At 35.4% G+C, this 22,519-nt stretch overlaps 1 protein-coding gene across 2 annotated transcripts in view; it reads left to right on the plus strand.

Annotated features, from left to right (window-relative positions):
• The first annotated feature begins 1,193 nt into the window (after window positions 1–1,193).
• The window catches only part of LOC111050487 (protein bric-a-brac 2), a 28,667-nt gene continuing 7,341 nt past the window's right edge, over window positions 1,194–22,519 (plus strand). The window contains exons 1-8 of one of the 2 annotated variants that reach the window (XM_022336825.2): window positions 1,194–1,632; window positions 3,678–3,853; window positions 4,775–4,915; window positions 5,784–5,987; window positions 6,358–6,510; window positions 7,997–8,165; window positions 16,509–16,963; window positions 17,974–18,162. In XM_022336825.2, the coding sequence (XP_022192517.2) occupies window positions 3,683–3,853; window positions 4,775–4,915; window positions 5,784–5,987; window positions 6,358–6,510; window positions 7,997–8,165; window positions 16,509–16,963; window positions 17,974–18,162 (1,482 nt within the window). In that variant the 5' untranslated portion in view covers window positions 1,194–1,632; window positions 3,678–3,682. Of the gene's footprint in view, window positions 1,633–3,677; window positions 3,854–4,774; window positions 4,916–5,783; window positions 5,988–6,357; window positions 6,511–7,996; window positions 8,166–10,844; window positions 14,281–16,508; window positions 16,964–17,973; window positions 18,163–22,519 lie in introns of those variants that run through there. The other variant, XM_039431077.1, reaches the window with a different exon arrangement.

The following is a 22,519-nucleotide window of genomic DNA, read 5'->3' on the forward strand; positions in this document are numbered from 1 at the left end:
CTAATACTGTCCATCAGAGTAAATTCTGTCCTGTGCTGTTGTGTCAGTGGCGTATCCAGGGGGGATATGAGGATGTATCCCCCCCCCCAGCGAAATGAGACCTACATTTATTTCGTGGCCAATTCAGCAACTACTTAGTTAGCTTTCTTTATATTGTATGAGTCGAACAAATATCTAGGAGATGAGAGAATAGCACAATGATAATTATGAAACTATAAGCTAGACAGTGAATGGTCTAGTGTATATGGACTGAGATAGCATGAAAATAAAAAGATAGCACTTTAAGGTGAGTCAATTTTGTTATTTTTCACCATCTATTATTTTGAAGAAATTCAATGTAGCTTATATTTTTTCAGAGTTGATCATAGTTTATTGAGTTTCAAGCATGTGGTTGAGAAGACAAGTATGGCCACCCATAGTAGTTCATATCCTTAAACAATGCACCAGCAGCTTCTTCTACCCTTAAAATTTCCCGGTTATGATAAACGGGGGTAGCCTAATTTCCACCGTTAACAGGGGAGATACATCCCTGAATATTTGGAAAAATGGTTTTATTCCTCTCCCCTAGAAAAAATTCAAGTTCAAGAACTGAAGTAAAAATTATGAAAAATTGAACAAAACAGTTAATGAAAAGTATCTAATTATGATTTTGGTATTATTTATGCTTACTTTTTATTTTATTATTTTATACTTTTGTTTATAAAATTATGTATTTTCTTTTATTCGTTTTGAATATGTATTTGTTGTATGGCAGATAAATGATTTGATTTGAATCAAGTTGAAACCTTTACTATGGTGTTGAAGTTTTGTATGAAAATTAGAGCCGAAATTATTGTTTGCTATCTAATAATTAGTAGGCATATTCATATAATAAACAAAAAAAAACAGAAAAGTTGACTTTACAGCTTATTTGAAATGAAATGAATGTCATCCCATTGGAATTTGTTCATATTAATTTCATTTAATCCCGGTCTATTCTATGTTTCGAGCAGTTTCTAAAGCTGTCAAAGATTTTGACGGAGAAACGTTTGACCACTATAGTGTGCCAGTCTTCAGTAGTGCTAAATGCCAGCAGCTTAAAGTGAACCACTCAGTCACCGACTGCACATTGTTCAAAAAATGGTAGTCTAGTATCTGGTAGTTCTATTCTGTAACGAATCTGTATCGCAATGTCAGATGAGGCCATCTACTATTTTTCTCCTCTGTCCTCTGTCCATTGACAGGCAGACAATATTGTTGTGCTTGAGTAATGAACATTTTTGTGCAGTGTAAATATAATTTAATATTGATTTAGTAACTTTTTTGTTTTATTTAAAGTGTATTTTGTGTTGAGAATTTTAAATTTGATTATTGTTTGCCTGATAGTACTATTTTATCAACAAATTGGAGGTCAAATTATGATTGTTGATCTCCGACCGGCCATATTGACTGTCCTATGTTATTCCGATAAATTTTTATTGGGATTATAATTTGTTTTCTTCTACGATGTAATGCTAATATGTAATGATTAATTATTCAAAACCCAATATTTCTATAAACAAGAGTGATAGTCACTGGAGATTAATTGCTATTATTTTTTGAGATAATCATCAAGAAATCAACTTAGCCGAGTCCAAGTGTAACCAACTGAAGGTAGGCTGTCTTGAATTGATTCATTTTTGTTTTTCTTATTGTAAGTTACATTATTATCATTATCCAAGCAATAATACTTTATACTTCAAACTCAGTAGTCATAACTTAAATAAGATTTCAGGATCAAATACTACTTTGTTGACATTTCAGGGGTAGATTAAGCTATATAGGAATATAAAATAATTTAGATGTAAACAGTCCCATAACTCACGACTAAAATTTCTTAATTTTGGTATTTAAATTTTTTAAGCTTTGGTCATCCCAGTAAAATTAATCTGAAGTTTCAGCATTTAATTACAGACAAATTAAATTATATTATTTTATTGATTTATATCCTTACGCTGGTTAAACTGAAATATCTGCGTTTTTTATTCATATTGTTATTCTATTGAAATCACGCCTTTATAAGTTTGTTGGTACAGTATTGAATCAGATCCACATTATCATAAAAATTACAAACAATAACATTCTATTCGAAAGTAAACTAAAAATTCAGTAGGTCTACAGCAGAAAAAATGTTAAAATAATTTTTTTAAAATATAAAACTTGAAAAATTTAATATCTTGAAATTGAAAACGAAGTTTCTGAAATGAAATTATCAGTACTCTGATTTTATTTGTATTTTGTTGTCATATTTATAGCTAGTCTATAACCTTGAACTTGATTCTAAATCAAATAACCTTGGTCGTTGAATTATTATGATTAGTCAATCACATTCACAGTTTTTAGAAAAGTCTTTTTATTTAATTATAGCTTGCAGGTTATAAATAACCCTTGTTATTATCATGTAACGTTTCTGAAATTTATAACTTAGAATATTATAAACAATAATTTATGTTTATAAATTATGACAGATAGGCCTAAATAAAAAAACTACCAAGTTATATATCATGACAGGAAGAAAACAATAATTCATGTACTCTAATAATTAATACCCCCTAAAATGTTTAAGTTAATAGGGCTATGTTGAGCAGAGCCCTATTAACTTAAACTTTAACCTATTAACTTTATCAAATATAAAAATAATAAAGTTCATTTATTATTGAACATTTATCATTTTTACATTTATCATTTAATGAACTTGCAGAGTTTATTAAAATTTAAATATGATTCTGATTGTTATTTCTTATGTCTTCTCCGCAGTCTGCTTGAGCGGGGAATCGTCTTTTTCGTCCCATCGTGGGGGTGTCGGTGTTCACCTTTATTTAAGGTGTGAGAAGGTGTAGTCATCAATGAATTCTGCAATGCTATAGTATGGTCTGTCCATCAGGTATTGTTTTAGGCTTCTTATGAAGGTGTTGTCATTCACTAGGGATTTTATGCTGCCAGGAAGCAGGTTAAACAGGTATGCCCCCGAATAGGCCGGAGATCTACTATACTTCTTAAGTCGATGCTGGGGGAGGCTTATGTCATACACGTTGCGTGTTCTATAACTGTGCTTATCTCGTCTTAAAGCCGGACTTTGGTTTACCACTAGGATGATGGATTCCAGGATGTAGTTTGAGATTACTGTGAGGATACCTGTCTGCTTAAAGAGTGGTTTACAATGTTCTATGTAGTTTTCTCTTAGTAGGATTCGCACTGCTCTTTTTTGTATCCTTAATATTCTCTCGAGATTTCCCTGTGCTGATGATCCCCATGCGACGATGCCACATCTTAGGTGTGACATAAATAATGAGTGATATGCGATTAGTGCTGTCTTCTCAAGTAAGTAAGTAACAAAGTAACGATGACCAGACATCTTTAGCACTTGACACCACGCAATGGATGATTAAAGAAATGTCCGTGACTGTAAGAATCAAGCTGATTTTTAATCGGCTTAGACAAAGAAGAAGAATTTTTTCATCTAAGAAGAATATTTTTCATGTAAGCTACTCGAATTATCAAGAGGTTTTGTAGAAAATGTGTATCTACATTTAGTCAATCTAGTGTATACACATATAGCCTAATTAAAATTAACTACTTAATGAATTAACTATCCAAATTGATTCTAAGGTGAGTAATATTTTGCTGGTATATTATTTTCAAATTGTTTTTTTTTTCAGCAAAAATGGCTGCCCAGCAGTTTTGCTTGCGTTGGAACAACCACCAACCAAATTTTATTTCGGTGTTTTCGAACCTGCTGAGCAGTGAGTCCCTTGTGGATGTGACGCTGGCTGCTGAGGGAAAACATGTACAAGCTCACAAAGTTGTACTTTCGGCGTGCAGCTCTTACTTTCAGGTGAAGACAAGTTCTATGGTGAATTAACTTTATATTGTCAGCATCTCTTTAGCATTTGTTTGCTAACGGTCTGTCATTAGAAAGTTATGATTTGGTATCTTTCCCAACTCCAATCCTTTTTCAACTTTGCATTGCTGCCAAATTGCCTGGATTATTTGATTTTGAATTGGCAGTGACTGTAAAGTTGTAAACCATTTGCAATATTTAGAAGGTTTCTTCCTGTTAACTTTTGAAAATACAGGAAATCGAATCAATTGGAACGACTAGTTGCACAAAAGACCAATGAAATCTAATCACTTGAAAATAATGTGATCCAAGGGTAATCGCATAAGAATTGAGGAGGTAGAGAGAAAGGACGAGGTGGAAGTACCGCAATGAAACACAAATAAATTAGTTTTATGAGAGCCCGCATGGTGAGGAGGTGAAGGTAAACCACGCGGCAAACCCCTATCTCAACCTCCTTTGTGTTACAGTGTGGTACCTCTATCTCAATCTCTACCTCCTCATTATCCTCATTTTATCAAAATTTTTGGAGAGAATAGTACAGGTTCAGCCTAGTTTTTCTCCAATGTAATAATATTATGATTATAGTGTTTTATACAATAAATGAATGAATACCGTACTGTTACCCCGAAGGAAGCAAATTAATTCAGTGTCTTCATTTGCGGTGGTTAAATTCTATTGTAAGTTTTTTACAACTAACCCTTAGTAAGGTATATTATTAGTATAAGTATATATTAGAAGGTATATTCCTTCTTAGTGAGTTCACTTCATACTGTCAGCATCTCCTGTATATATAAATAATATCAATATTTACCATTTAACTGATGTTCACTGTTTAATATGCTACTATTCTACTTGTGCTCTTACTATATCTGTATGCTCTGAATTATTAATTAATTACTTCGTGTATTATTTCAGAGTCTATTCACGGTGAACCCGTGCCAGCATCCTATAGTCATCTTGAAGGATATTAAATACTCGGACTTAAAAACGATGATTGACTTCATGTACTGCGGAGAGGTGAATGTATCCCAGGAACAATTGCCGGCCATTTTGAAGGTAGAGTGACTCTGTTTTGTTGATAATTTGATTAATTTATAAACGATTAGTACTTAATAGAGTAATTTGATAGTTTTAATTTAAATAACAGCAATTAATTAGATGAGAGGGATGCATCAGTATCGCAAGCCTATGATGTATACTCATAATTTGATGTCCACATCAGTCTACATTACTTTGCTCAAAATCAGGTTTCAAACCCTCGGGTTCAGAACATAAAACATGCTGTGTTTATGAATAATTATGTAATATTTTATAATGTGCGATCATTGTAGATACCTACACAATCCAAAAACCACAATGTATGATGATGACATTCTACTCTTTCCATCAAGCTCACTCTTGAAGAAATCCTCTCTTTTGAGAAGCCCTTCTCTGCGAAGTATAAGAGCTGGAGAATGTAGTGCATGTGCATCCCTGTTTTATATATTGGGATTCACTTAGAACTGATTGAATGGAAAGCATTACTGTTTGTAGTAAATTCGAAAGTATACGAATTTACATTCGAGTGTATTTTTATTGTATGTCCACATTTGTAATTTGTTGTTGTTAATGCCTTTTTGAAGGTTATTTTTTAATAATTAATAATTAATTTTGTTAAAATTCGTTGAATTAAAATTGATATTGTAGAATTCCTCCATAATTGAAAAACACAGTTTTGTTTTTGTCATCCACCACATCCACATTACTACATATGTACTACAAAGGACTGCAGTTTTGTGTTGAAACCAACAATCTACAGCTGAAGATGTGTTGGTTTCAACACGAAGCTGCAGTCCTGTGTACAAATCTACTAAATGTGGATGTGACAAAATTAGGACATGGGGTTTATTAATTGATTCTGTATGAATTTGTGTTTGTTGTACAGACGGCGGAAACGCTGAAAGTGAAGGGATTGGCCGAGATGGGTCCCGACCAGAACATGCTGTGTGTGGCTTCCGATAACAAGGACGCACTTCCCCTCTCCACCCACTCGTCCCCCTCCATGCTGCGTCGTAAGCGACTGCGCAAGTCGTCGACTGGCTCCGGATCCGGATCCACAGAGCAGACCACTGTCGGCAGCGAGGATCAGGTCAGTCAGCAATTTAGTTGAAAGGGAAGCTATGACTTTAAGTTTGTTGTGTTCCCGCTAACTAAATGATAAATCACAACACATTTTTTTCTTCTTCATCAATGTTTTTTTTTTAATCCTGAAAAAGGACGTCGGAGTTAGTTAATTTCGTTGTCCAACGAACTTTATTTGTAAAAAAGGTTGAAGAATATGCGTTCAAAATTTCAATATCAAATTGTTCAAAGTTATTGTAAAACATACGGACAAACAAACAGACCCACAGACGGACAACGACTTTCGACTTGAGTCAGAGGCAAGAACTCGTTAACGCTCGTTCAATGATTGAAATAGAAGAAAATAAGCTTAACCTTTTTTGGTTTTGGTTTTGCAGGGTGGCGGAGGTGGATGTAGCGCAGTGGCTTCAAGTCCGCTGACCGTGAAGGCCGAGGGACTCAGTGAGAACGAGAGCTCGCTGCGTCACGAGCCGAGCACCGACTCGGAGCACGGGTTACCCTCGCAAGACAGTGTCGACGACATGTCAGAGGTAACACATACCATATATAAGCAAAGAGAAATGGTAGCTGTAATGTATTGAGAAATCATATGTTTAATTAAAATGTTACCATGGGATTTAGAGATAATAGTCAGTACTTGATCTGGCCTAATGGCATCAAGTTTACTCAAGTTAACGTTGTATTTTGTCTATTTAAGTGAATAAACGAATACTTAACAATGGCGACGAGGAGAAAAAATAAACAACAAAAGGAAAGGAATAAAGAACTTTAAAGAATCGACAAGGATTCGACGGAAGTTCGTTCCCTGAATTTGGGAGAACTACCCGAATTCAATATTCACTCGGAAGATTGGAATATTTATGAAGAACTAGGCCTACTGGAACAATTTTTTGAAGTTAACGCAATTCCGGAGGTTCGTAAAGTTTCTGTTTTAATTACATTTTTAGGTACTGAGGCATATAAGTATTTAAGGGATCTATGTGTACCAGACTTACCAAAAAACAAAAGCTACCAAGAGCTTTGCGAGATTATGAGAAGCCAGTTCTCAGGTGAAGAGTATATTCTTTATTCTTTAACATTTTTGAATTAAAATATTTCAATTCAATTTTATTCTGGGTGTTGTGTCGGTGAAAAATCGGAAAGTGTGAATACGGTTATACATGTGATACACTGTTATTCCTTTCTAGTATTAGGGTTAATTTTCTGATACCATGCTATTATGAGGACATTGCTGTGAATATGTGTCAGTAAATTCTCTGTATTTACTGTAACAATTCATAATTTACTGGGGCGTCCGATCACAATAGTGAGATTCACGTTGTAAAGTCAGTGTAAATTCTATACAGATTTATGCGCCAGGAACACGCACATTTTACTTTTCATCAGCTTATTATAATATCTGTAACTTACTGTTTCTATATAGATGCAGATATAATAAGCATATCATCTCCTGATTAAGAGTGGAATGCGTGTGTTCGTGGCTCGTAATGTGTTCGCACCTTTAGATATCTGTAATTTAAGATATTCCGGAATATCTGAAGTTTTTTTCATTTCAAGTTAGTTAGTTATTCCTGTATAACTGAGATATATTTTCTCATGATTTAAATATACATTTTCATAATTGACATAGGCTAAAATATTTTTGTAGTTCATTATGTTTCTTCGTAGTCAACAAACGATTTGACAACAGTGCGGAGGTAGAAAAGGATAGAGGTATCTGCTTTTTTTAATGACAGATAAGGATAGCAATCCAATGCTAATCAGGCCCGACTTCATATCGTAAATCACACCATAGGCGTCAAATCTGAAAATCAATTTGAAAAACAAACAATTTATTTATATATTGAAACAAAATAGCAAAATGAAGAAACGGGCGCTAGCCCAAAACGTCTTCTATTACCAAATTTAGTCCAATAAAATGTCCAAAGCATGGTTAAGTATTTACTGTATTTGCGATTTACTGTATAATGTAATCTACTTCTTATTTATTTAGTGTATTTTGATTTGTTTTTGTAGGCTACTAATTCACAGGTGACTGGCAATCAGACGGGCGGACATCACACGGCGCCGCAGAACCAATCGTCGACGTCATCTGACGACAAGAGTGACATCACGCTGGGTAGATCCTCCAGCACTGAGGACAATAGCTCACCCAGTGTCACCTCGCAATCACATTTCACTACAGGTAACGTTTCAATTAATCATTTTGCATCCTAGAGTGTGAATAGCTTCAAAATGTCAGCTAGGCTGGATTCCCACATGTCAGTATCAGTGAAAATACAATTAGAAAATATACAAAAGTATAATTCTCATGAGCTATATTCCCACTATTATTTGACTATATTCCCACTCAGCCCGGCTGAGCGAGTTTGAATAGTCCCATTTGAACTTATGGGAATAATATTCTCACTGTGCCAGACTCGTTAACTGACTCTGATATGTGAGAATCTAACTTTAATATGTTGTCTGAGAAACTGGTTTTTGCGAACATTTTTATTGGTGACATTACATTTTTTACGTTTATTCAAACGTTTTTCGATTTGGATACTAACAAGTTTCAAGTTTGAATCAAACTGTCAACATTGGTTTAATGAAAAACATTGATGTTATCTATAAGACTGATCAATAGGTTTCTGGCAACATTATTTATTAATGAAATTAAGTTTTTTATATTTTATTCGAACATTTTTTCATTTTGATACTGACAAGTTATCAAAATTGAATAAATTCCTGTGGGAAAGTTTTACTTTTCAATTATATTATTCAAGATATGATCGCCCAAAGCTGGATTTCAACATATCAGTGTCAGTGAACGTGTCCGGTACAGTGAGAATATTATTCCCATAAGTTCCAATGGGACTATTCATACTTGCTTGACCGGGCTGAGTGGGTATAGTCCCATTAGAACTCATGGGAATTTTATTTTCACTAACGGATGTACTAAGTATAGTTATAAAGTAATATTCATAACGTTTACCTAGTAACCGTTCAACCCTGATAAAAGTTTCACACATTTTTTGGATTGTTCCAAAAAATTATGCTTGACGCATAATCACGTCTGAACTACTGCACTGATTAACTTGAAATTTTGCAGAAAGATTCTTAATTAACCGAGGATGGTTATAGGCCTATTTTCAATTTTCCAAGATTCCATTACGTCAAGTTTTCAGTTTGTAAAGTTGACCCTTGCAGAGCACGGGTTACCTACTAGTAAAATATAAAGTTTGATGATTTTCTACAAAATTAGAGTTTATTGTTCAATCAATTCTTCAGCCGGTCTTTATATTTTTCATATATTTCTTGATGTAATGTTGCTAGGTACTTAACTTGCAATAATTTTGTGTTAGAACAAATCAGGTTGCAATCTAGACATTATTTATTCATCAGTAACATAAACACGTAATCATAGAATTATTGGGAATAAAGAAACAGGCTAAGCACTTACTATCTCATGTTATTATTGATGAATGAATGACAATGATGATAATTTTGTTCGCCGTTGTGTTCTTTTCAAAACAATTCAAATGTTGGTATGTGTGTTTGTATCCATGTTTCTGGTGTTTTCCAGCTCCACGATTGAGCAATTTTGCGCCTTTTCAGTATTTTTATTAGTATTGTGCAAGCTAAGTGGTTTCATGATGTGTATATGTATAAGTGGTGGACGCGATTCGAACTATCGGGTGATTGAAATATTCGTCGCATACTCAGCGTGTTAGTGATCGTTTTATGGATAATTGTAGTGATAATTCAGTGTAATTCTTCGATTCAACATCAGTGTTGGCGGCTATTGTAGCGCGGCGGGGTAGAGGGGGGATTGAACCTAACCTAACTCTTCCAATTCTCTTGAAACCTTGATGATACCACAATAAACTAACTTGCCGTTTATTTTAAACAATTTTTGTCAATTACATTAATTATTTGCATCATTTTCTTTTCATTGATCATTATCTGGCCCATTTTTAAAAACATTGGTTAATTTAGCATCATCTTAGAAACGTGGAAATTCAGAAATTATGAATGAGATTGTAACCTGTATTAGGGGTTTTTTACATTAGGCCAAACCCTTAAAATTGCTTTCAATAGGAAAAAATTCCTATTTTTAAGCTAGACAGACCTTTTAGTGATATTTCTATGGTCTTCATAATCAGTACTTCACTTCTCCATATGAAAAATAGAATTCTGCCAATAGATTTTGAGTTAGATATTCAAAGAAGTCACAAAATATAGTACCTATAAAGTACATCTCTCATACTCTCGTAGTACTGTAGATGCGTTGAAACGCTTCTTGGCTTCACAACTTTGAGTCATTAATCAATTGATGAATGACTTTTGTAATTTCTGTAGCACGAAGATACAGGAACATTATATTCTAATCAATGCTGTTACATAAAAATATAATGTAGTCAGATTCTCGTTTTAACACATCTATTTTCATTCATAATAAATTTATAAATGTCCCACTGTTATTAATCACTCAAATTATTTCATTTTTAAATCAAATGAATCTATTCATTATAAAGAAAACTAATCATATATTTATTCTCCTCGAATAGATTACTATCTATTCATCACTAGGTACTTCTATTATATTGAAAACATTAATTTTCGAATTGATATTTTGTAAATATATAGCGTTAAAAACATTCAATTTGACAGTACTTAATCATATTTATTCATTATCAATGAGAAAAAACTTACTCAATGAGCACAGTTACAATATTTTCCAACCTAAAGAAACGTTTTGTGATAAATTTGGGGTTGGTAATTGATGACTGTACAGTATATATACTGGTAATTGTAAAGTAGTGTGGTGCATTGTTATGGTAATGTTGTTGTGGTATCATCTCGGTGTGTGTGCTTGTAGGAGGAGGGTGGGAGCTGCATCCGTCCCCCCACTACCCTGCGCCCCCGGCGGCGGCCCCTCCCCTGGCGCCCCCCAAGGCACGCGCCCCGCACCGGCGTCGCATCAACCCGCAGCAGAGCGAGGCGTTCAGGGAGGCCTTGGAGGCGGTGCGCACTGGGCGCCTGGGATTCTGCAAGGCGGCCAAGACGTACGGCGTCAACAACCGCACCCTGTGGCTGGAGTACAAGCGGCTGGGCTATCCGTTGGCACGGCAAGGTCCCAAGCATAACAATGCGGCCAATGCCAATGCGAATTCCACCAACAGTTCGTCGAACGTGAGCAGCTCGGGACAATCCCCGCCAGCCGACCGCTACACTCCCAACCACGCCACTCCTCTCATGCCGACCTCCTACTTTGACCCCGGATACCCCTTCACCCTCTCCAGTCTGCAACCGGTCACTGACTTCAATGCATCCTCCTCATCCCCGGCTTCCTCCTCGCACCACAATCGAGGAGGCGGCGCCAATCACAACCATCACCATCATCTGCATCAGTTGACCAGTGCACCCCCGCACCGGGGAGGAGGAGGGGGCCCGGGTGGACCGCCGCCCCCACAGGGGGGCTCGCAGTTTGAGTACTTTGACTCGCAGTGACTAGCTGATAAGAGTGACGCCGAAAAGTGTTTGGAAGTGGTGATCAAGGATAGTTTGCTCACCGTTTATAAGGAATGAGTCACTTGTTATACTGAGATTTATTTTGAAATGTCAGTAGGCTAATCCTCATAAATAACATCAACACCTCCCAGGTCACTCACCTGCACTTTGAACTGTCGGTCCCGGCTGAAGTATAACAGTCGTAAAGGCAAACGCACACATCAACAGATGGACGTATGCTGACAAACAAAGGAAAAATCCCTCCCTAGGTGTTCGAATGTTGCAACGAACACAGTCTGTCTGCATATGACTGCTCCCTCACTTCTGCATGCAGACGTTTGATTTTTTTACAGTCTGTTTGCATAGATCTTCCTGTTGCTACGTGCGTTCGCGTCAAGGGCCATTAAAGCCTTGAATTATATATTCAGGTGAGGTGGGACCTTCCCGCAAGGGACTCTTCACCAACAGAAAGCCAAACGAATTTATTTCACTTAAATGCTGACATTTCAAAGTGAATCTTACTGTACTATAATCATGCGAGGGGAACAACAGTAATCAGATTAATAATATACCTGGAATCTCTCTCTAATTGACTAGTTGATAACTAGACTATAATTATTATCTAGCTGACAATTTAGTTGAGTCTCAAATACCTTTTGTCTAATCATCTCTCTTTCCTATAACTGAAATAATGCTACTAGTCTAAGTTGATAGTTCAAATTAGAATACAGGAAATCATCCATAGTCAAATGTTCATACAAGCATCTTAACTCCAACCTAATACTCAGAATAAATAGATTAATTAAAAAAATGTTAATTACTACTGTAATGGATCTCTCTATAATTTCATCCTAATACTCATGGAAAATAGATTGAAAAAATATTATCTCTATTTATTTTATGTTTGAAAAACACTGATCCTATTGTCATTTCCGCTTTATTAATCAACTTACAGGACTGTAGTTTCCTATTCAAACCAACACATCTTCAAGTCGATGAAATTGAATTCACTATAGAATCAATGTTTTGCAATTATGGAGAAGCTCCACAATATCAATATGTACTCACTTATTATTTTGATAGTTCATGAATCAAACATATTCTGGTTTGACATATCATCACAGCAAATTCATGTGTTATGTAGATTTTTATATTTCAATAAGAATTGATTGATTCAGAACCTATACATCACAGTTACTCTAGTAGCTATATTTAGCTATGTACTCCTTGATATTCTATGACTTTTTTATTCAACAATAAACATGCTTCTTTGTTGTTTTTTTCATTAGAATTTCAATGTATATAGAAGTTTCCGAATTTTTGAATTTTGTACATTCATGTTTGTTTTTTATAATAATTGAAAAAAATTGTTACGGTACACTTCGTGTATACAAATTCCTCCGTTTTTTACATATTTATTAACACCTAGCACAATATATGTTCTTTTTCACAAGTTTGTGTCTCAAGTAGTGTTTGTAATAGAATTTAAAGTAATTCAAGTTTTTACTTTTCTTGGATAGACCGAAATTTTCAGCTTCTATAGAAAATTATGTTCCAATACAGTATTAAAAGTGTGATTTCAACACTGCTTTATTTAAAAATTAGTGAAGGATTGTATTAGATGTACTTGATATATTATTTTGTATATTTTTTAAGCTTTAACATAGTAACGTTATCTTTATTGGATAATGTACTAGGAATTCTTTATTATTTAATGATAGTTTGTTTAAGATTATCGAATATTGTAACATAAGTTTAATTTTTCATGTTATTTCTAAAATTAAATCTATTTAAATTAATTAAGTATTATTAAGTATTGAACTAATTATTTTTATACAGAGTAATTCAAAATGAATGTCCCAATTTCAAACAATTATATTTATTTTTTAAACGATGCTTACAAACCAATTTTACATCTAATTACTCACAGAAGCATCAAGTTTATGATGGTGTACTATAAGTCATTTTCTATATGCCTCTTTCTGAGGCTCGGATGACATCTACAAACACACATTTAAAGCTGTTGAATCGTAAAACTGTAAGTGATAGTTTTATAATTGTTTAAATCTCTTTTTAGACTTTCTCTTCACTTTAGGGGTCCTGCAAGCCATTCTACAGCTGAAGTACAGCAATTGTATGTAACATATCGGGTTTATAATGAACAATATGAAACTATCTTCGTGAAAAATTGATACTTCAGGATTTCAAATGGCCTCACCGTGGGGCCCTGACCGGTGGTGGGGAAGTTTCATTGCACCCCTCCTGAATGATATTTGGTGGGGATGGCAGAAAGTGCCTTGTCACTCCAAAATTGGATCCCTTTTCTTTCAAATATCATCGTTCAACTACAATAGAATTTTTTGAATCCCTAAGAGTTGCATTGCATAATGCTTGCATTGTCCCTCACCTTGAACTTTCTTGTATATCTGTGTCTTCTTTATCCTATTTTATATACTCTTCAAACCACGAAATCCAGGACCTACTAAAACCCTTTGTTAGCCCGTTCACTACAAGTAAACGTTTTTTAAGCATTTTCACAAACCATGGTGCATGGACCTTTTTTGTAGATGTCGTCCGAGCCTTGAAAGGAGGGCACATTAAACACCCATAATACACAATCATAAACTTGATGCTTCAGTGAGTAATTTGATATGAAATAAGTTTGTTTTCACCGTTTTTAAAAATATATATTTTTTGGACATTCCCTTCGTATCATTCTGTATTATCAAGTATTATCTTGTTCATTTGTATTCAATTTTTATATTTCGATTGTTAACTGCTTTAATTATATTGATTCATGAATATCTGGTCTAATTTATTTGAAACCTTATTCCTTAGGGCCAAGCCACATGAGGCGTTTCTCAGACGAGTTGGCAGGACAGGAAGCTATATTTGAATTTTTTAAATTTACTTTTCTGTGGCTCCAACCCTGTAAAGTGCATGTAAAGGTATGTCCAAGTAGACTCTAGATTGGAGCATATTTGGTTTATTCACTTTGACTCTTGTGTTCACTAGCCGGGCGAGAGTTTACTAAGGGAAGCATACTAAACTAGCTTGTAAATATTAGGTAGTACTTATTAGTTTTTATTCACTTGGCCCATTATCTCATGAAAATCGTCTCTGAAGGTTTGCATAATTTTGAATTTGGAAGGATATTGTGTAGAATACATAGAACACTTTTTAAAACAAACTGAATATTTTGAAAGGATATTAGACAAGATAGTAGAATTATTTGAAACATCATTATTAGTCATCATCACATTGCTTCTTAACAAAACTAGGATGAATATTAATTGTCATTATATATTTAAAGAAAACGAATAGAGATATTGTCAGTACCACTTATTTATTGAAAAATTGAGAATCGAGTATCGCTTGCCATCAATTCATCATCAATCTCTTGTGAACTTGGAGCTTAAGACATCGTTTATCAGAGCACTGTAGTATAGAGAAAAGATAGCTTAAGAGATTGCACAAAAGATGGCATAGCTTATGCTATCTTTTCCATGTGACTAGTCTTGATGCTTCGCCCACTGTGGGCGTGTCTTGTCTCGGCCAATGAAAGATATTGCAACTTTGATAGGTCAACAAATTACTAATCATAGTGCACTATTGAAACTATACAGAGGGGCCCATCAAATGTATTCACTCTTTGACAGTGAATATTTATGTTGGTACCACACTGGCAGTTGGTACAGTTTGCATGCAGACTACTCATGCCACACTACAAGTTGACAAGAAATCGAATTACAATACCAAAATCGAAAAATAAGGATACCCTTAAGTTGTTCTTTACTTTGTGCCAAAAGTTCACAGAGAACAGACGTCGGGCAGAGACGGAGGCGTGGTGTATGCCAGACATGCGAGATAGTGACATTTTCATTACATTCTATTCAATTCAACAGATTTTTTTGCGTTCTCATTTTGAACAAGGTGGTCTGTTATTGTACGCCACGAGATACGGTGAAGGGTAAGAGCCAAGACTCAAGCCAAACCACACGAAGCGTTTTTTTCAGGCGTTTTTGGGCTGGTGATGGACGAGTCGGCAGGGCAGGAAGCACTACAATTGACTGATTATTAGCTGATTCGCGAACGCCAACCCAATCAGCTGATTCGCGAACGCCAACCCAATCAGCCAATCGGAGAACTTCCTGCCCTGGCGGCTCGTCCGCAACCAGTGCGAAAACGTCTGAAAAAAAACGCTCCTTATGGCTTGATCCTTATTCACTTTGACTGTAGTGTTTTCTAGCAGGATGAAAGTTCACCAAGGGGATCAGACTAAATAAACTAGGTAGTGCTTTTTTATAACTTGGTTTTTATTCGCTTGACCCATCACTTTTTTTCATGCGTGAGGGAAAGTAAATCTGCTGACAGATTCCACACAGGATCCGAACTGTGTGGATATGTGGGGGTGGCACATTCTCAGAAGGAGAATGGTGAGCACAGTGAAGCTGTACCCCCGACCCACTAAAACCAAAAACCCTCCATCATAAACAGAAAGGGGGCTGGACCATAGGCTTCCGCATTCTCGGCCCCCCTTCTGGAAATGGATCTTCGTGATGAAAAGATCACTTCTGGTATCACTGTAAGGTAAATAGAAACCCATTTGGTCCAAGAACACTCTGGTTAAAATACACTGGTTGTAACAAATTTGTTTTCACGTCTATTCTGAGCCCGTTAAGCGGTTTTGCTCTCAATCTAACACCAATAAGCGGTAAACAATACATGAAACAATTATAAAAACAAACAACAACACCTGTTTGGAGCCTGTCAAGCGGTCTTGCTCTTAGTATCTAAATCCCTGTTGTTGTTGTTGCCGTTGTCGTTCGTCTGTTGCCTTTTGTGTCAGGATACTGGACACCATTGTCTCAACTGCCAGCCATGCAGGTTGTGACTCCAGCATGGCCTCAACAATGGTGTCTGGGGACCCATCACTAGGGAAAAATAAAATAAAATTCAATCTTGTTCAGCCCCGGGGTTTTGTTTACCGCTGTGTTTGATTGGTTTGCAAATTGAATTTGAATTTTTTTAGGAGACCAACCATCCGGCAGCGTAACGACTACAATGGGCTCGAAACGCGGTCGTCTGCTGCTGCGACAGAACCGCATCAAACGCGAATGCGACCCGATTCAGGTCGCATCCGAACCAACGGCAGATGACGCCACACCGGGCGAGTCGACAGTCACAACAGCCACCATCAGTGTGGTGCCCGTACCGCGTCTAATGGAGCGGCAGTGCTCCGAGCCGGGTCCGAGTACCTCGGGTGCCTCGCTGTGTGGTGCCTCGCAACAGTTACTATCCGTGCCGCAGCCGGCGTTTCTCATCAAGCAGCACTCATCGCCTCAGCTGCAGGTGACCTCTCCCTCCCCCTCCACCTCCGCCTCTACTTCTTCCTCCTCCGCCCACCTACAGGTCGCCAGCAGCAGCCAATCGGAGACCACTCCGCGGCATAAGGAGGAGTTAAGGAGGACTGCTTCGTCGCCACAGGTATAAAATTCAAATTCATTCATTTGCTATAAATTAATAGAATAAATATCATCAGTTACAATATGGCACTACCGGCAAAGAACAACTTGTGTGCCGGCAGTGAGTTTTGAACAGTTATAATAAACATATTAAAAGGAAAAGAAAAATATAACTTATTATAAATAACTAAACTAAACTACGGAAAACTAGATCACTCACATCACAATCATTGAAGAACTATAAGTAAAATAGAGACAGAACAACAGGAAGCTAGGACAAATAACTTTCAACTTTGAACATTTATAACAAAAGACTAATTGACTAAAACACTACATAATGGAGATAGATAATTTAAAATTAGTATTTCTCTTAATCTAATCCAGTATAAGATTCATATAGGATTTTATAATTTCATGAAAATGAATTAAGTTTGAACATTTATAACACAAGACTAATTGACTAAAACGCTACATAATGGAGATAGATAATTTAGAATTAGTATTTCTCTTAATCTAATCCAGTATAAGATTCATATAGGATTTTGTAATTTCATGAAAATGAATTAAGTTTGAACTTTATAAACAAATTGCACTGATATTCAAACTATCATCTACCTACAATTAAACTGGTAAAGTTAATATTAAATTGTAATCGATTTAAGGGACGCAAATTATGTGGATTATTCCTTAAATCAAATTTATCAATATTATTGTTAATGAATTATTATGATCTTTTTAAAATATGTTTGCCTCACTGTTAGCACCTGAAATTCTTGGAAGTCTACAAATGATTTGGCTGGCAAGTGTGCGAAGTTAAAAAAGGATAGAACTATTTGCTGTGCTCAATGACAGACAATAGTATAGCAAACCTTGTAGTTCATTATATTTCTTAAAAGTCCACAATTGATTTGGCTGGCAAGTGTGTGAGTTGGAAAAGTATAGAGCTATCTGCTGTGCTAAATGACTGGCAACCAATGTTGATCAATGTTGATGACTTGATGAAGTGAATGTTGGTTTGTGTTTGCGTTGCAGTGCTCGACATCGTCGGAAGTGTCCATATCAGGCCGCTCGTGCCACTGTCCGGTGCAGCGTCCCGGCCCCGCCCTCGGCTGCAACTACTGCTGGAACACCATCGACGCACACGGACGCATTCTTCGCCGCAAGACCAAGTACCACTGTCCCGAGTGCCAGACCAATCTATGCATCGTACCTTGCTTTCAGGTATAGAATACATCTATTTTTATTTGAGACGTTAGGACTGTGTTTTACGTTTCTATTTTTAATATATACCGTTCCCAAGAATATGTTTACACTTTTGATTTTATATCAATTGCCCATTCATGCACCGAACTTTTTCAAATTTTACACAGTTTACAAAGTAGGTTCTAAAAATACTCTGCGAAAATTTCAACTCTCTAACCTTCGTAGGAAAAAAATTACGTCTTATTGAAAAACGATACTTAAAAGGTGTTTTTGGTTTTATAAAATATTTTTATTGCTGAACTTTAGGGCAATATGACTTTTGATAAAAAACTAGAACATAGCCTAATGAAAAACCTTAAAGTCCAAAATTATTCAAATTGAAACCCATCCACAGCAACACACTGATAAACAGATAAGCGAATTGGTAAAATTTTCAATATGCTGCCATTTTGTTTCTACAAAGGTTAGGGAGCTGAAATTTTCACAGAATATTTTCAGAACCTACTTTGAAACTGTGTGAAATTTGATAAAGTATTCAGCGTAAGTAGTTGATACCGTTCAGTTAGATAACTATTGAATAGTTTGAGAGGTGAGCCTCTGATTCCAAGGTGTTCCATCTTCTCTAATAATCTTGACTGGGATACAGTGTCAAAAGCCTTTGCCAAGTCTAAGAAAGTTGTTAAAGTTTTCTTTTTACTGTTGAAGTTTTCAATTATTCTTTCCAAAAAGTCGGATATTGCATCTTCTGTTTATATGCCACTCTTAAATCCATACTGATTTCTGTTGATAATTCTATGTTTATTCAAATAACTTACTAGTCTCTTCTTTATAATTTTCTCCATTATTTTAGCTAAATTATTTATTAAACTTATTGGGCGATAATTTGAGGGGTTTGATTTATCACCTGATTTATAAAGAGGAACAACTTTAGCAACTTTAAAAGTTGCTAAATTTGTTTAAATTCATTTGCTATAAATTAATAGAATAAATATCATCAGTTACAATATGGCACTACCGGCTAAGAACAACTTGTGTGCCGGCAGTGAGTTTTGAACAGTTATGATAAACATATTAAAAGGAAAAGAAAAATATAACTTATTATAAATAACTAAACTAAACTACGGAAAACTAGATCACTCACATCACAATCATTGAAGAACTATAAGTAAAATAGAGACAGAACAACAGGAAGCTAGGACAAATAACTTTCAACTTTGAACATTTATAACAAAAGTCTAATTGACTAAAACACTACATAATGAAGATAGATAATTTAGAATTAGCATTTCTCTTAATCTAATCCAGTATAAGATTCATATAGGATTTTGTAATTTCATGAAAATGAATTAAGTTTGAACTTTATAAACAAATTGCACTGATATTCAAACTATCATCTACCTACAATTAAACTGGTAAAGTCAATATTAAATTGTAATCGATTTAAGGGACGCAAATTATGTGGATTATTCCTTAAATCAAATTCATCAATATTATTGTTAATGAATTATTATGATCTTCTTAAAATATGTTTGCCTCACTGTTAGCACCTGAAATTCTTGGAAGTCTACAAATGATTTGGCTGGCAAGTGTGCGAAGTTAAAAAAGGATAGAACTATTTGCTGTGCTCAATGACAGACAATAGTGTAGCAAACCTTGTAGCTCATTATATTTCTTAAAAGTCTACAATTGATTTGGCTGGCAAGTGTGTGAGTTGGAAAAGTATAGAGCTATCTGCTGTGCTAAATGACTGGCAACCAATGTTGATCAATGTTGATGACTTGATGAAGTGAATGTTGGTTTGTGTTTGCGTTGCAGTGCTCGACATCGTCGGAAGTGTCCATATCAGGCCGCTCGTGCCACTGTCCGGTGCAGCGTCCCGGCCCCGCCCTCGGCTGCAACTACTGCTGGAACACCATCGACGCACACGGACGCATTCTTCGCCGCAAGACCAAGTACCACTGTCCCGAGTGCCAGACCAATCTATGCATCGTACCTTGCTTTCAGGTATAGAATACATCTATTTTTATTTGAGACGTTAGGACTGTGTTTTACGTTTCTATTTTTAATATATACCGTTCCCAAGAATATGTTTACACGTTTGATTTTATATCAATTGCCCATTCATGCACCGAACTTTTTCAAATTTTACACAGTTTACAAAGTAGGTTCTAAAAATACTCTGCGAAAATTTCAACTCTCTAACCTTCGTAGGAAAAAAATTACGTCTTATTGAGAAACGATACTTAAAAGGTGTTTTTGGTTTTATAAAATATTTTTATTGCTGAACTTTAGGGCAATATGACTTTTGATAAAAAACTAGAACATAGCCTAATGAAAAACCTTAAAGTCCAAAATTATTCAAATTGAAACCCATCCACAGCAACACACTGATAAACAGATAAGCGAATTGGTAAAATTTTCAATATGCTGCCATTTTGTTTCTACAAAGGTTAGGGAGCTGAAATTTTCACAGAATATTTTCAGAACCTACTTTGAAACTGTGTGAAATTTGAAAAAGTTCGGTGTATGAATGGGCAGGTAATATGAAATTATACGTGTAAACCACTTCGTGGGACACGGTGTATACATATGTTTGTGGCATCAAAATGTAGTCACAATTTGTGTCTTGAATTACTTGGAAACGGTTATGATTTGAAACGCCAAAATTAAAATTTTGATTCACTCGGTCGGGCAGAGTCCCATTAAAATTAATGGGAAGAATGTTTGCATTGAACCGGACGCGGACACTGATACTGATATGTTTGAATTCGTTCATATGCTGGGCCACAGATAATAATCTGTGTCAGACATCTGAATAAATTTTAAAGCGAGCGATGGAACCTTTTTAATGTTGCTATTCATATTGCATCCCAATAAAATGCTGCTCTATCTCGAAAAAACATCTGAACTATTACCTCGCCAACACATTTTAGCTATGCTTGCAGTTCATTCAAAAAGTAGATTCCCATTGGAGCAGTAATAGAAAACTAGAAACTGCAGATCAACTGATCAAGATCATAAATTCTTGTTAATAAATTTATTGAAATTAATATGTAAGGTATGCAATCATGTCGATTGATAATCAATTCCATCCATTAAAATGTATGATCCTACCGAACCACACAGTAGGCCTAAAATGGCGTCAGTCTATTTCCGAGCTGTAGAGCCTATTGAGACGGGGTTGTGTCGTCCATTCGAGCTGAGTACCAGACTGATATTTTCATTCAGAGTGCAAATTCAAGAACTGGAATTCTCTTATTTTCAAGAATTATTAACAGTCTAGTTTCTTTATACTGTGCAGAAGTATTAAAATACATGTCCATCTTACTTTTAGTTACTAACCTTTCTCCCATTAGAAATAGAATAGTATATCTCGAGTAAAGTGAATACTTATACATTTATTTGATTTGTGCTGTTTACATTTGTGTAGTTGGAAATCAATCGTTTTACTATAGTGAGATTTTTTCAAGTTGTCAGCATTCCTTCCCATTCATTCAATGCTGATAGTTTAAAATGAATCTCACTTACTATACCTGGACTTCATGGAGTCTTGCAATCTTTTTTTCAATTTTTTCCTTTTATTCATTCTATTCCATTTTTCATTTTTATAGGTTTCTTGTAGCCATTTTGTAGATTTTTGGCCTTAGGGTGTGCTCATATTGAATGCGATGTGCAAATGCACGTCGAATCATGCGTGGGCCGAAAAATAAAATTTGAAAAGTATTATTCAAACCTTAGACCAGTTATAGAATAGACATGGCCCATTGTATATTGATACTGAAAGTCGATGAAGCCAACATCTACTGCCAAATCCACCCATCTTGACGTCACAACAGTGAAACAGGATAGAAATTATAGAAAACTTTTTTTGAGTTTGTTGTGTAAGTGTTTGTGGTGTTTAACTTAAATTGTTGTTAAACATAGCTTGTTTTCCATAGCAGATTGTTATTTATTTATGTAATTATTATTTATGAAAATGGTAATCTCCTGCGCAGCATATAATTGCACTGAAATTTTTAGGAAAAAAGTGGAATATCTTTTCATGCGTAAGTTGGAATTTATACACATAAATATTGTAAGTTGTAACTGTGATATTATCCTTGATTATGATGTAAGTGAACTCATTGCAGCATGACGATAAATTAGTTTTGTAGGCTACCGTACGTTATTATTTTCAAAACACATTATAACTTTGAAGCCGATATCACATAACACATTATAACTTAACCGATATCGTTTTTGCCCGTAGCTAGAAATAACCTAAAAACACCATGAATCTGAAATAGACACAATCTGAAAGTTTTCCATACGATGCGTCACTGTTGTGACGTCAAGATGGGTGGATTTGGCGGTAGATGTTGGCTTCAGAGTCTAT

This window comes from Nilaparvata lugens, chromosome 6 (assembly GCF_014356525.2).
Source record: "Nilaparvata lugens isolate BPH chromosome 6, ASM1435652v1, whole genome shotgun sequence".
NCBI lineage: Eukaryota > Metazoa > Arthropoda > Insecta > Hemiptera > Delphacidae > Nilaparvata > Nilaparvata lugens.